At 32.3% G+C, this 16,281-nt stretch overlaps 1 protein-coding gene across 2 annotated transcripts; it reads left to right on the top strand.

Moving 5' to 3' along the window:
• Positions 1-363: 363 nt before the first annotated feature.
• Positions 364-14,786, top strand: LOC106050743 (splicing factor YJU2-like). 2 transcript variants are annotated; one of them, XM_056026857.1, is made up of 8 exons: positions 364-482; positions 1,926-1,998; positions 3,883-3,983; positions 5,549-5,693; positions 6,634-6,765; positions 7,032-7,213; positions 11,366-11,501; positions 14,187-14,786. In XM_056026857.1, the coding sequence occupies exons 2-8, from the start codon at positions 1,975-1,977 to the stop codon at positions 14,520-14,522; spliced, it is 1,056 nt and encodes a 351-aa protein (XP_055882832.1). In that variant the 5' UTR covers positions 364-482; positions 1,926-1,974; the 3' UTR covers positions 14,523-14,786. The 2 variants fall into 2 exon arrangements, with proteins under 2 accessions (XP_055882832.1, XP_055882831.1); XM_056026856.1 differs by having other exon boundaries at positions 449-535.
• The last annotated feature ends 1,495 nt before the right edge of the window (positions 14,787-16,281 follow it).

Raw genomic sequence — 16,281 nt, 5'->3', positions numbered from 1 at the left:
TCATGTCTCCAACCAGGACGTTTTGAAACTTGCTAATATGCAATGCATCTAGAATCTAGACTATTCTAGACTCTATGCTCTTCTGGCACGGAGAAGACTGCGCTGGCTCGGACATGTCACACGCCTTATTTAGACATATTAAACGGTAGTGAGTGGCGAGTTTATTATTATTAAAATTGTTCAATTGGATAAACTTTCTTGTAGCGAAGAAGTTGTTTTCATTGTATTTAAATTTCATGGTTTCTGCGGACCCTTTATGTTCGTCTTGCGGAACCCAGTTTGAGAACCACTGCTTTACATTACTTTACAACATAGACTATATATAGTCTATGCTTTACAATAATTACTATGTCATACATAGTTCAGTGCTTTTCTAGATAGGCTAGTTATATATTTGTTTAGGTCAGTGATTCATCAAACTGAAATTTTGAGTTTTCGATACATAAGAGGTTTATTACAGCTAGATCTATAAAATAATAGATGTAAATCTAGACTATGTCGAGATCTAAATCTGTAGGCACTTATAGGCGTATAGGTATAGACTATCTATAGTTCACTATAGTCTATATTCTATATAGATCTAGATCATTATTTGTAATCTAGTACTAAGTAGTAGATCTAGGTTACAGATCTAGAGTAGACTAATTATCTAATAAGACTAGAACTAGAATAGATCAACTTCAAGATACATCATCAATACATCATAATACATCAATACATGTCATGATGATGAACATGAGTCGACATGACATTAGTAGACATTACTAATTTACTAATCATAATCATGACTTATGTCGTAATTATGACATTACAATTTACATTATTAAATAATTAATGACATTAATTTCATTAAAATTAAGTCACATTGACATTTCATTATGAGATTATGATGATGATTTTAGACTCCTAGATGATAGATCGACCTGTTATAAGTATTGCTATGACTTAGCAATCAACCTCAATGAAAGTGATATAAAATAGAACGTTTAATTATCAATTATAAACTGGATCTAGAGCCAAACCCAGAATCACATCTCAGGCCTTCTTGTTTACATCTCTAATCATCAGCCATCCTCCTTCCATTGTTCTCTGTCTCTATCGTGTCCTCTGGTACACAATGTCGCGCCAAATGACAGTGCGTAATGTAGAGTCATAACACAACAGTATTAATTATTAAGTATTAGACTAATTACTTTAATTAGATCTAGAATCTAGTCACAATCTAGTGACAATCTAGTCCCGATCATAATCTAGACTAGGGCGACTAGTGGTTATAAGTATAAGTATTACTATTATTTAAACTATTATACTATTGGTGACTGAGTATTAATCATTTAGCTAGATCTATTATCTAATTAGTAATTATCATCTATCTAAATGATGAAGCAATAAAAAAAAACAAGACAGGACATGTATAGACTTAGAGTTACAACATACTCACATTGATTGACTATGATTGACTCACATACTACTGACTATTCTAAGTCTAGATCTACATATAAATAATAATAATATGACATATAATAAAATATATCTAGGCTAGACATACGTGACATAGACATAGTCATTTATAATATATATATTTATAAATATATATTATTATATATATATATATATGTGTATAATATATATATATATATATATATATAGTTTATATAGACATTATAGATCTAGTTTTAAATTACTATTAGTATAATACTAGTATATATATAGACTATATATATATAGACATATAATATATGATATAGTATTATAGTATTATAGTATAGACTAGATCTAGATAATCTAGATTTAGTGCTAAGACTAAGTAAGTAAGTTACTCTAGATCTCTAGTCCTGTCAGATCTTTAATTATAATATATATATAATAATAATTAAATTATCTTAGATTCATTTTTAAGTGTTTTTTTTTTCTGTTTTTTTTAGCTTGAATTGAAACTGAAATCTGAAGGTCTAACCTAAATCACACCTCACCATGTCTGAACGAAAAGTTCTTAATGTAAGTAATAAGTTTCAGATTACTCATTTACTGTCTGTAGTAAGTGTAGAATCTAGATCTATATATATCATCTAATAAGTGATGTCCTGATACTTTATAGAATCTAATTACTCTTACTGCATCTAAAGGTTATTAGTCATGTAACTAGACTCTATTATACTTAGATCTAGTTAGCAATACTAATCTAGCCTGAGTAGTCTAGAGACTAGAATTATAGATAAAATATATAGTAAAGTGTGAAGATAGAGTGAATTCATGTTATAAAATTTGAATTTTCATAGCTCTGTAACGGTCTGACCTATGAAAAAAACTGATGGTATCTATGAATTCCTCATCTTTTGCAAATAAAAATAGATCTGATTTAATATATACCCCTAAAAAATTAAATATAAGGTCAAAGAGGTGTAAGTTGGAAATCATCAAGCATACTTCTCTCGAACGAATTTCCCCACTGGTTAGTAAATTCGATCAGGCAAATGGAAGGTTCAAGCAGATTTAAGAAAATATATCTAAAACATGTTTCAATCTTTAATTTTCACTACAAAGTCATTTTCTTTTTACTACAGTGCAAGAACACCGGCCTACTGACATCACACCAAGGCTGTTAGACACAATCGCTTTACTTATAGCTGGCTGTGCTAGAAATGAAAAAAAAAAAAGCCTTTGTTGCGATAATAATTTAGAATGGAAGGCTTCTCTCTTCCAACATGTTCAGTGGACAAGAGGGAGGGGGTGGGGGGGTCTATGTCCTCTTCTGATTACAATTCTTTGAGACCATACCTAGCACAGGTCCACTAACAGGCTCAGTGCAAATGATGTTACAACTGGCTTGACACCAGCTCCTGTTAGACACAACAGGCTTTACAGTACCTGGTCGATCGATAATTGTATACACTTGTATTGGTCACGTTAGTCACAAGTCTTTATTAGTCTACTATTACCTCTCCCGTGTTGAATGTCTCAGTGCATAAAAATGATGTCACACGTATTTATTTTCTTTTGTGGTATAGTACTTGTCGACCAATAATTGTTATTCTACTATTCCTACCTAGAAAACTTGATTAGCATATTGATTTAATCTGCATTTTAAAATTATAAATATTTATTCTGATATCCTACAATACTCTGGTACTTTTTTATCAAAGAAAAAAATTAAGCTGCCCGAAGTTTCTAAAACGATAACATATCGCAGTGAAGCTAGAAAAACCCTTTAGACTAAAAAAATTCAGACTCAATGCACAACATATTTTATATATAACGCATGTGTTTCCTTATGTGTCTATATGCCAAATATAAAAGTCTCTTTAAGTTCATGAGTCATCAGACTTTAAAATAGCCCTAAGCCAATGACCCATTTCCTTCACTACTGAATAGTAAAAAAAATAAAATTCTACACCAATTGAGTTTGACCTCATCATGAACTTTGCCTGTACAAGAAAAAGGAAGCTGCATATGTCATAAGTGCATGCACAGTAGAAATATAGCAGTCCTTTTGTAAACTTTCAAATAAATAAGTTTTAGTAATCAAAAGTGAGCCGGATCAAACCTCTCTACAAATCTGAGCTTTTTGAACTTCACACTTTATGATCTAATTCTTCTTAGTCTTAGTATCTAGATCTAGAGTTAGACCTAGAGGGTCTAGGTCTTAGATCAATCATTATAATTCATATTCTAGATCTAGTGTCTTTCAACTGTTTGCAGTTTGGACTTACATCTAGTTTTTAGTCTTAGATATTCTAAGTTAAATTTATAGTCTGGAGATAGATTCTACTTAATGTATGTATTAGTCTAGATCTATATTCGATTAAGATCTTATCTTAACAACATTTTTTTGTTTGTTTCACATGATCTGTTAATAAGAACTTTTTTTTTTTTTCGCTACAGAAATACTATCCTCCTGAATTTGATCCCTCTAAGATCCCCAAACTTAAGCAACCAAAGAACAGAACATTTAGTATTCGTATTATGGCCCCTTTCAATATGAGGTGAGTCAATAATAACTAGCATATATTGATATATACAAAACAAATAAAAAGTGTGTCTATGGCAGTACTTTCTTTATGCTTCAAATGTATATGTGTCAGTCCTTGTAATTCTAAAGCTGTCTCTTTTAAAAACCTGTTTTCCTCTATTAGATGCAGTTGAAAGTAGAGGACGTCTGATCAGATCCTAATAGTGTTTTCCAATGTGTGATTGTTTTGCATTATTTAGTTTTAAGCTTGCTAAGAATAAAAATGCATTATCCAGGATAGCTTCGTAGCTGTCATATAAGCATTGCCCTAACCCTAACCATCATTATTTGTTGACTAGCTTTACCATCTTGATGGAGCTTGTAGGGACAATTTGCTATAGGAAATAAAATATGTATTAGCGTTAAATTTTTTAATTTTCAAAAAAGTTGATCCGAGGCTCTTGAAAGGCAGCAAAATAAAAGCAAAAGCTCCCTGTTCTGTTTGGGAGAGATTTGAGCAAATGTCTGTGTATCACATGTCTATTTCCAGGGTCAGAAAGCTCATGCTAGAGACATCACCAAAGTCTGAGTATGGTGGGGACCCCACTACCTTTCCTTTGATGTAACTCACTAATCACGCAGGACTTGCAATTATGAGGGTATAAGTTTGTTCTATGATTGCTGAAGCTCTCTTTCAATCATTGACCCGTGCTGTGCAACGAAGTTGTTCTCACCATGTTTTAGGCACTCCAATGGAGTCTTATTTTGACAAACCATAGGCCTAATCATTTCCTCATATGACAGTTTTCACCCAGATGACACTATGGGGCTGGGTAGTATAGTACATGATAAGGTTTAGATGCTTTCATTATAGTGCAAAGGTCTAAGATCAGTATATATGACATTGATGTGTCTTTGATGCTGCTTGCATCATGAGAATGACTTTTCAAAAAAAATTAAAAATTGTGAGACCAAATAAATCTGCATTTACCAACCACATTTAATGTGAAACTTCTGACTTTGGTCTGCTGAGTGCTGCATCATGCTCTCCATGCAATCTAGATTCAATTCTTTATTAGTTTGCTTAACAGAGGTTGGCAAAACTCTAGTAATACATGCATCATATAACTAGAAGTGCTTTACCACACCAGCATATAATCTAACAGATGCTAGTGTCATCTCATTGTTTGGAAACTGTGTTTTCTGCTGAAAAATTGATTGGTTAATAATAACTCTCTCTTCAAAGCAGAATATGGGTCTGTGTTATCATTACATTAACCAATACCATGTCTATCTAAACATCTGGCCTAGCATAGCTTTCTACAATTGTAAATGTTAATAAACATTCTTATTTTAGTTCAAAACTTAACTTTGTTGAACAAAAAATTAAATATCTTTTTTTTGGCTTTAAGTTTGTTATTTTCACTTTGCTTATCTTATAAACCTTATGTCGTAGAGAATCTTTACCTCTATTTTACCTAGTGTCTGGGTTGTTTATTTATTCTTTTTATTTATATCAGTTAGGAATAAATTTTCTTGCACTGGTTTTCTTCATTTTGTACAAAGTTTTCATTTTAAATCAAATATTTACTTCAACAGGTGCAACACATGTGGAGAATATATTTACAAGGGAAAAAAGTTTAACTCTAGAAAAGAAAATGTTGATAATGAAGATTATTTAGGACTCAGAATATTTAGATTTTACATCAAATGTCCCAAATGTGTTGCTGAGATTGCATTTAAGGTAAACTATTTTATTTCTCATCATGGGTCTATAGTTTCAAGATTATTTATATAAGTTGAAACCAAAAATCAGGGAAGAAAGCATACTTTTATGTAGTTATGAAGGTTCACTTTTCATCTTCCAAAACTGAGGCCAATAGACAATGAAGTCAATGTGGGTAGGGAGTGATGTTTTTAAAGCCCTTGATTTATTATCTGAGTCTTTCTTATAAAGAAAAAATTGTGGTGGGATTTCAGAGGTATAAGAAACATTATTTGTCAAAATGTTCTTTTTCCATTTATTGCCTGTCACAGGTAAAATAGTGAACTCATTAATTTTAAAATATATATTTAGGTGAATTTTGTTGAATATAGAGAGTGAAAGAATGAATTGTGAACATGAGTTTTGTATGACTGTGCGTATGGGCCTTTGATAGATCGAGAGTTAAGTCAGTAAAAGTCAGTTGGTGGAGTAAGTCAGTCAGCAAAGTTAGTGGTGTGACTATGTGAAAAGTCAGTGAAGTAACATTGTAGCAAGAGAGTTAATAGCCAGTCATGTGAACAGGGTGAATATATATCAAAATTAAAGTGATTAGTATATTTCAAGACAGTAAGGATTATATTTCATTTATTATGTTCATAGAAATTGGGTTTATCTTGTATCTTATATTTCATGTAAATAAATTGCATATTTTGAAGTGAAGAGTGAAGCCATTATGTATCATGTCTGAAAGTAGTTCCTGTGACTGTAATTCTGTGCACAAGTGCTTTATCTACAAAAAGGTCATCTTGAATCAAGATGTAGATTAATAAATTGCCTTCATTAACATTATTCATAAACAAGACAATAACAATCACAGGAACTACTTTCAGATATGCTATCGCTGTTTGTTTTTTGTAATGACTTAAAAACAATTTATAGCACAATCCTCACATTTGATTTTATCCCAAATGTTTCCTAGACAGACTTAGCTAACACAGACTATGCACTTGAAGCAGGTGCAACTCGTCTATTTGAAGCAGAGAAGTTGGCCCATCAAATGGCAGAAAAAGAAAGGAAGGAGAAAGAGGAAGATGAATTGAATCCTATGAAGGTAAGTAGAAAACAGTTTATTTAAACTTGTTCTTGGTTTATTTGGGCTGAAGGTCAGTAGAATTATTTCTTTGATTGTCCATTTACAGTTGAAATTTTATTTTTTTATTGTTTTTTTTTTTTAGTGATTTATAATTTATTTCCAAAAGATAATTAGAAATTGTTTACAATTTTCTGCAGTGCTCATTGCCTAGTATTAAATATTCAATTATGATTATATCTGCATATTATTGACATTTATATAACACATAGATTTGTGTTTGAAAGGTTTTAGAGAACAGAACCAAAGCTAGCAGAAATGAAATGGAGCAGCTTGATCAGTTGGATGAGCTTCGTGAAATGAATGCTCGCCATGCAAGTGTTGATTATGAAAGCATGCTGAAGCAGCATATGGTGTATGAGGAACAGCTTCTGAAGCTCCAGGCAGAGGAGGAAGACAAATTAGTACAGTAAGTGATTGCTGACTTTCTTTTGTTTTGAGACAAGCACTAGCATACTTTGATCTTTAACAGAGGAGAGGATGTGTTGAGGGGGTGATACGGCTTACACTTTGTTGCTGTGAGGCCTAAGTTTGATTATGTGACCATGAAAGTTTTTACAGATTATTTTTGAGACTTAAATGTTTTAGTTAGATAAGTAGAGTCAATTCCTGAAGAAAAACACTAAAAAAAAAAATCCATTGGGTATTTAGTATAAATAATAGTTGTCCTTTATGTATAGTAATATTTCAATGTAATTTATGTTGAGAAAAAATGCTCATGGTTTTGATTTCTTTGTTTTAGTCAACTCAAAGTCCTATACATATTAAAACTAGAATTGATAATTTAAGCTTTAAAAAATTATTTTGATATCTTGTTTTGCAAAGACTTTTATGTATATATATACTAGCCTGGCAGGTCTAACTTTGTGTTTACTAATGTAGTTGACTGGATTTAGATGTATGTTAAATTTAGCTAATGATCCTTTCACGTTATTTCTCTTTCGCTACGAAAATAAAATTAGTTTTGCGAAAATGGGTTTACCCGAAGCCGATACATTCATATCTATTAAAAACGAAAAGAGCGATAGCTTTGTTAAATGAATGGGATTATAAAGTGAACTTCTTCTTCTTCTTCATCGTTCTCATTGTTATGTTGGAGTGTTCATATGACTAGACCAATACATGAGATGAACTGCGCAGTGGTTTCCAAATCAGGGAGCTCTCCATATAGTTTTCTTTCTATTGGGGTGATTTGGGGCCAATGTCTTATACGGGCCTCTTGGTAGAGAGAGCAGTTTTGGAGGACGTGGTCGGCATTTTCTGGTGATACTCCACATGGGCAGATTTCACTGGTTCCAATTTTGAGCTTCCAGAACATGTGTTGTCGCATTCTGTTGTGTCCGGTCCTGAGTCGAAAGATTATACGTTGGTCTTGTCGGGATAGCTTATAGTAAGCGTCATCTTTCTTGTGATTTGGATGAGAGCTCGTCCATTTCTCATTTATTTTATCTACAATTAATTTCTTCATTTCTTCTGGATAGAGTGCAGAGTTTACTTGTGAGTTTGTTCTCCCACTCTTGGCGAGTGTGTCAGCCTTCTCATTTCCTGCTAGTTGTATGTGAGCTGGTATCCATTGAATAACAGTTTTTTTGCTGTTGTTGTTGAGCTTTGTAAGTGCTGTTCTGAGGTTTTTAATATAAGGGGAATCAGAGTTTTGCAAGCTTTGGAGGGTTGTTTTCGCGTCTGTTAGAAAGACAATCTGACTGTGAGGGGAACTTGGATGATTTGCTAGCATGGTAGCAGTTAGTGCTAGTGCTTCCCTTTCTGCTCTGTGACTGTCAGAGAGCTCTCCAGTTGCAATGGATTTTTCTAGTTTTCCTCCATCTGGCATTGGATAAGTATTCCAGCTCCTCCATTTGTGGTGGCTTTATGGGATGAGCCATCCGTGTAAACTCTGATCCACTGATTGCTAGGGTAATTGGTATGTAGAAAACAGTTCACTATTTCCTTGAGCTCTTTTGGTCTGTAATCAGATTTTCTTTTTATGTTTTCAATATGGTCCCTTATAGTAGGAAGAGGGCTTTCGTCCCAGGGTGGAGATTCATTATAGTGTATGGAGGATTCCAGAGTAATTTTTTCAAGTTGGTGTTTCTTTTTTAGGTTTAGAGATTCCTGTATGAGATTGGTCCTTTTGAGACGTTTTTTTGTGCCAGTTTTGTGGATTTTTGTTCTGAGTGGGTGCCTCTCCAAGGTTTCCAATTTAGTGAATTGGGAAAGGATTTTTATTTCTCTTCTTTCATTTAGAGAAATCAGGGCAGCGGTTTCCTCCATAGCTCTTATGGGTGTTGTTTTGATTGCTCCTGTCATTATCCTTAGACCAATATTTTGAACCTTGTCTATTTTTCTTAGGTTGGTTTGGGCTGCTGAGCCCCATGCTGTGGCACCATATTCTAGTACAGGTCATACATAACTGGTATAGGTCTTTTTCAGGATGTTGTGATTAGCTCCCCAATCTGTGCCAGCTAATTTTTTCAAGAGGGATAGTCTCTGGATGCCTTTACTCTGTGTTTTATCTATTTGGTTTTTCCAGGTTAGTCTCGGGTCATAGGTGACTCCAAGATAAGTAGGGCTGTCATTTTTTTCTAAAACTTCCTTATCTAATGTTAATTTTATTGTTTGTTGTTTTGTTGATAGTGAGAATATGGTATATGTTGTCTTTTTTGTGTTAATGGACATGCCCCAGTCTTTGGACCAATTATTGAGTTTATCAAGAGCATCTTGTAATCGAAATTTCGATGTTCCTACATATTCTTCTGTGCTAATTAAGGCAAGGTCATCTGCATACATGCTGCTTTTAACTTTTTTGGGTAGGTTTTGATTTAGATCGTTTATGAATATTAGGAAAAGTGTTGGGGATAGGACTCCTTCTTGGGGGACGCCATTTTTTATACCCACTGTGTGGCTTCTGTGTCCTTGCATGCAAAGTGAACAATTAAACGAAATAATTTTAGTACGCGATTCATGAATGAATATAGATCTAGGCCAATCTCAACCCGGCTTCGCAGCTTTTGTAAACGAATGCAGTCTATTAAAAATGCTTTAGAAAACCAAATTTGAATGTTTATTTGATCAAAATATGAAATGAATGGACTATAATTAGTATGTTCATGTGTTAAAGTATAAAACTATCTGTGCGAAGAGAAGTTTTATCATCTTAGAGTTGAATTAGAGTTTTAGATCTTGGGATGCGATTATAAAGTAAACAATTAAACTAATTTATTTTTAGTAAGCGATTCATTACGGTATTGTCTAATGAAAGAATGTTCGTCAAAAAATCTGTAGTCACAGATATAACGAACTAATTAATGCAAAAAATGCTTTTGAAACACAAAATTGAAGGTTAATTTTATTATATAATAAAATCAATGGATCTTATTTTGTATTTTCAAGTGTCAAAGTAAAAACTATCTGCGCAAAGGGTATTTCTTAAAATTAGATCTAGGTCTAAATCCTTTCGATCTTTTCTCATGTCAACATTGTAGACATGGCCTAAATCCATAAAATACTATAGCTGTAATAGAGTCGGACACTTTATTTTTTTTTAGGGTCTTAAGTTTGTTTTAGGGCTACAATACATACACTAAGGTCTAAGTTGGTACCTAAGAAACATTCCTGCCAAGTTTTATCAAGATTGGTCAAGCGGTTTTGATGTCTATAAGTAACATACATACACCTCACATTCTACTTTATAGTATAGATATATTTTCCCCTGTTATGATCAAACTTCAATAACTTTTTGTTTGTCATCACAACATGTTATATTTGGTATATAATGCATGCTTATTTTATAAAACATTAATTAATGTAAATGAAATAAAAAATTATATTAATTTTGAATTATGAAATGAAAATTACAAATGAAAACTTACTGGCTGTGGAAAAGTCGCATTGGTTCTATATCTAGGCTAGATCTAGGTAATATTTTATGATGTAACTTGGAAAAAAAAAGTATTTTTTATGATAGTTATTCATATTTTCACAAAACTTAATGTATTTAAAACACAAAATGGAATAAACAAGTTGTACTGTGTAGGAAATATATGATGATCCAAATAAATAAAGATTATTTTTTTACCATGTTTATCTTATTTTTATAAAACTAATATATCATATTTAAAACACACAAAATGATTGTCCTGAGCTCATTATCTCATGCCACTACTAATGAGAACATAAATCAAAAGAAAATAGAGACTATTTAAGCCCTTACCCTTTATAAACATCGTTTTTTTTGTGTGTGTAAAACCTGTTAAAAAGAAGAAAACAAAAATCCAGATGTTTTACAAGGGGAGACTATTCAAGATTATATTTTAAGCAATTAAACATGCTTTGGGAGGATGGAAAGTGACACATATGACTTTTAAAGCATTGAGGGTAATATTGTTGATTAGACTGAAAAGGTGAGGTTAAATTAATGATAGTATTGTCAATTAGGAGAGAAAGAGTTAAAGATAGTTCTTAATGACCACAAGCTACATCTTGACTATTTTTTTTGTTTTAGTCTTACATCATCAATATTTTCTTCCTCTAGTATTTTCATCAGACATTTATTTCCTTATAGGGAGATTCTGAAGCAAGGAAGTTCATCACAGAAAACTGTTAAACGAATAGATGATGAAGACAGTGGTGATGAAAGTTCTGCAAAGAAAGCAAGACAGGAACTCATCACATCTTCCAAAGCTACAGATATTTTGGCTGTAAGTTTGTGTATTCTAAAATTAGCAACTTCTTTTTTAAAACTCAAACCAAACTCTAATACAAACATTTCTAAGGATTTTTAAAAATATGCTAATTTTCTACATATATTTTATTAAAGAAGTCTGGCCTGATCCATAGGTTAGAACCAGGGGTGCCACTTTTCCAGGATAACCCGGAAATCCAGGTTTTGAGGGGTCCGATTTCCCCCCCCCCCCCCCCTCCTCCGGGTTTGCCTTCTACAATTTTGTTAAAATCCGGGTTTTTAGTTGATTTCTAATTTAATCATTTTCCCCATTAATTTTAGTTTGCTAGTTCCGATTGCGTGAGCCGCCATTTTAGAACAAAATCGACCGGTTTCATATCTCGCGATTTGCGAGACTTTCACTTTGCATGCACACTAAGCTTTATGTACTGTATTTTGTTTTTAGAATATAAACATTCTATAGATTTAAGGAATGTGCATCCATTAGGCTCGATTTAGAATTTTAGCTCTAGAGTCTATATCTATTTCTATGATCAATCTAGAAATAGAATCTAAATCTAGATCTGATCTAGACTGTAAAGTCTTGTATTTAGTATAGATCGTCTAGATTAAGGCGAGGTTGAGTCAGTCTAGATCTACTCACGTACCTAGAAATTTGTAGAAATAGAAAAATTCATGAGATTTGTTTTCTTTCAGTGTTTTATATTTGTATAGATTCAATATAGATATAGACTCTAGATCTATATTGGTCTAGAGTATTCTAGAGGTTAGATCTAGATTTAGGATGGAATAGTTCTAGATCTGGATCTACAATAGATAACCAGATTTGCATCGTTTTTAGATCAGAACTAGAATCAATGATTGAAGAATTAATTAAATTTAGTGATGGGCAAAAGTTAACTAAAAAGTTAGAAACTTTTAGTTTAATTAAAAAAATTTAGTTAAGGCCATTGTTTAACTAGAAAAAAAGTTTAGTTAAAATCGTAGTTTAATTAATTTTTATTTAGTTACTAACTAAAAAATGTAATTAAAATTTGTAAAACTTTTCAACATGTGGACAGGGTTGAAATGCACATCGCTGTATTCTGTTCATGTGATATCAATAACTTTGATTATCAAAAAATGATGCAGTAAAACAACTATTTAGTCAGTCTGCATTTGAAGAGGGTTAAGTAAGATGCTGGTAGAAGTTATGGAGTAAATATTTGCAACTGAAAGTAGCAGTATTATAAAATGTTAAACAATTTTTGCCAAAAGCTTCTATGCAATATTATGAATGGGGTTGTTCCAAATTTTTTTGTGAGCCACATGGTGGTGTTTAATGTATGTTTCTAGTGGGAATCTGATTAGTGAGTTAGGTCAATATTTAGTGGTTTTAAACAATTCATTTGCAGCAAACAATATATTTTTAAACTGCAGGAACATCATGAACACCCTTTTTATAGTCTTAAGACTTATTATTGAGATCTATTAAGTCTAAATCAACAGCTAGGCCTATATAGATCTAAAAGCATTAGGGTAACCAACTCTAGAAAAAAAAAATCTTAATCCATAAAGTAAATAGACTAGTGTCCAACCGATTTTAACAACCTGGTCAGCTAGACATGACCACATGTAGGCCTATTGACTCTGTACGCGTGTAGTCAATAATACTGCAAGGCTACCCTGCATTAAGCGTTATGCAATAGTGTTTGCTTAATGTGGAGTGGTCAGACAAGAAAATAACACACTGGCATGGCTAGTCAAGCATGTTCGTATATATATCTTTACACTAAAATAGTTACCCACCCTCCCTGCCCAGAAAGTAAATAGACTGTGTGTCCGACTGATTTTAACAACCTGGCCAGATAGACGTACACGTGTAGGCCTATATAGTGTACTGAGTGAGCAGTCCATAATGACAAGATTACCCTGTTTGAAATTCTAAATCTATGTTATTTAATGAGTTTTCAAACTTTACCGGTATAAGTAGGATTTTCCGTTATATAATTTTTTTAAAAAGAGTACCATTAGAAAGATTATTTTCTAAAGGTTTTAATTCAAGGCAAAAATACAAGCACATGTATTTATTTAGACATTTTTTATTTTATTGTGCATTAACATTTATGTAAGAAAGATTCCTTATTACTGATTTTATTATGGATAAATATTACTAGAATGTTTAAAGAATAAGATCGAACTGTACTGTAGGTATACAGTTGGATGATTATATCTATATAGGTCTAGTTCGACCCTGTTTCCCCACACACACACACCCCCAAAATATCCATTTAATTATCATATTTAGCAACACTAATTCTGGAGTAAAAGAAACCATCATACACTTTTATGTACTTTTAAAATCTGCATATCAAAAGGTTACTGTGCTATTTTGTTTTTTTTTTAATTTGGTAAGGAGACATTCAATTTTCACCTTCATACATTATCTTATTACGTTTGATTTCTTAATGTTGGATAAGAACTTAAGAAACAGATAAAATAAAAGCCTTTTCTTAAAGTTGATTAAAACTGGGAAAAAAAAACAACAGTGATCAGTTCTGTTTAAACAAGACATTTGTAAAGTTAAAGGTAGTTTGTAGAAAATGTGAATTGATCAGTTCTTAAAGCAATATTACTTTGCTCAGCTATATGCTTAAAGATTTTTAGACCAAATAAAAATTGTAATTTTAAGTTCATAAACTTTTTGTATCTCTTTGAACAGACAGGAGAAACTAAACCAGAAGAAAAGAAAAAGGAGTCCTGGCAAAAAAGTGTTGGGACATTTTCTAGCAAGACTTCACTGGCAGGTTTAGTTAAACGTAAAGCCCCAGTGAAGGATTCACTAATAAGCACTTCCTCTGAGATTAAAAATGAATCTGGTCATTCCAGAGTAGCCTGCCACGGGGCTGAGACAGTAGTTGTGGACACAGTGACTATGCCAAGTGGCAGTAATGACATAACTATAAATCCAGTGGAGACCAAACCCTCAGTAAGTCTTGGCCTAGGGTTACTAGGTGGATACTCAGATTCCAGCAGTGATGGAAATGACTCTCCATAAAGTTATGTGTTTATTTTTCTAACAGTCATGCCGATTTCTGGCATTGTTTAAAAATCTTTTTTTTTTATGTACAATCCCTTTAAGCCACTAGTGAAACTGTAGAACTACAGTAAATAAAACCAAAACTGTACCAAGTACCCTAAATTTTTGTTATGCAATGAATTTCATTTCACCATCTGGCTATTTGATATACTTGTAGGATTGTACTCAATCTGTTGTATAGTTTCTGTTGATTGTAAATAAATATTTAGTTTAAATATGCAATGGTCTTTATTTCAGTTATTTTTTTGTTTGTTTGTTATAGAGTTGTATTCTAAAACATTGTCTTTCATTAAGTGTTACATGCAAGCCCCAAAGATTTGGCAATAAAATTTTCTTTTGTTTGCTTTTGCATTTCATGCTAAAAGTTTGTACAATGGTACTCCGTGGCAGCATGATTTGCTTATGTTATGATGGTTGCAAAGTGGAGTAAGTTTGATTATTTATTACCTGGAGGATTACCTCCATGGTCAGCATACGAACCCTAATTGATTCAGATCTAAAATTTCACTAGCAATGTTTTCTGAGTATGCGATGAAATCTGCAGACACGCATCTCTGTCTAAAACTTGAGTAAATCTGACCATGTGTAGTACCCTAACAGGGTAACTCTTCCCAGTACAAGTCAAACTTCACATTTGAATACATATTTATTTCTGCAAGTACATACATAAAGTAACAATAAATTCAATGCATTCACAAATCTAGTTCACAAAATTATATTTATCATTTTTGTTGTTTTCTCATCTTGTAAAACATTTAATTTTTATATAGGTCAGCAAATTATCAAGCAAGGGTCAGTAAAGCAAAATAAGTTGTAAAATAAGTTTTAGTCCAATAAGTAAAATAAATAACTGAAATGAAACAAACGGGGACAACTATTAATGAAGACAGTAGTTAAAAGAACAAATTGCAGTGGAATAAAAACTTATGCTATAATATTAGCCCTGGACAATACCTACAGCTATGTAATATAGTATATATTAGAATTACTAATGAATAAACAGCTTGAACTTAGTAGTGAATAAATGTGTGTCTAGAAGAAATCAACTACTAAGACCACAATTCAGTAGTGAAATACAACAATTTTGTTGGGAATCACTTATTATAACTGGAGAGATTGGAATGAAATTCAGTTTAGGGTTAGGTGTGTGTGGCAATCCCATCATTCAAAGGAAAGTTTGTCTCACTTGTGACTAGAGGAGTCAAAAAATGTCAGCTTGACACTAGAAATGTTTAATTAGACCTTTGTTAAAAAAAAGACCTAAGTGGAAGTTAAGCAAACAATTTAAAAAAAAAATGGCTGGGTGAATCTTTTTATGCAATAACCAAAAAAAATACTTAATTCTGGCATTAGCCATAGAAGGAGAAAAGAAAAATGATTATTTTTCTTCTAAAGAACTGGAACCTAAATGACTACATTTATTCTGACAACCCAATACAAGTTCAGACATGAAAGTTATTCAGAGGAGTTTAACCTTTTGTACATCCATTACAACTAATGGTCACTTAGTGATACAAGACATCCGCAAAACATGATGAAAACTATAAACTTTTTAAAAATATATAATTGAATGTGATGAAGCCATTTACTTCCTACAACACAGCTACTACACCAATAGAATCTATCCAAAGTTATGTACACATCATCATTCAAGGAATACATCCAGGTCCAACATACTTGCAGTGAGACGATAGAATAATACAGATCCATTGAACAG

This window comes from Biomphalaria glabrata, chromosome 4 (assembly GCF_947242115.1).
Source record: "Biomphalaria glabrata chromosome 4, xgBioGlab47.1, whole genome shotgun sequence".
Classification (NCBI taxonomy): domain Eukaryota; kingdom Metazoa; phylum Mollusca; class Gastropoda; family Planorbidae; genus Biomphalaria; species Biomphalaria glabrata.
The sequence above is the reverse complement of the archived record's forward strand: the minus strand, read 5'-3'. Positions and strand labels throughout refer to the sequence as shown.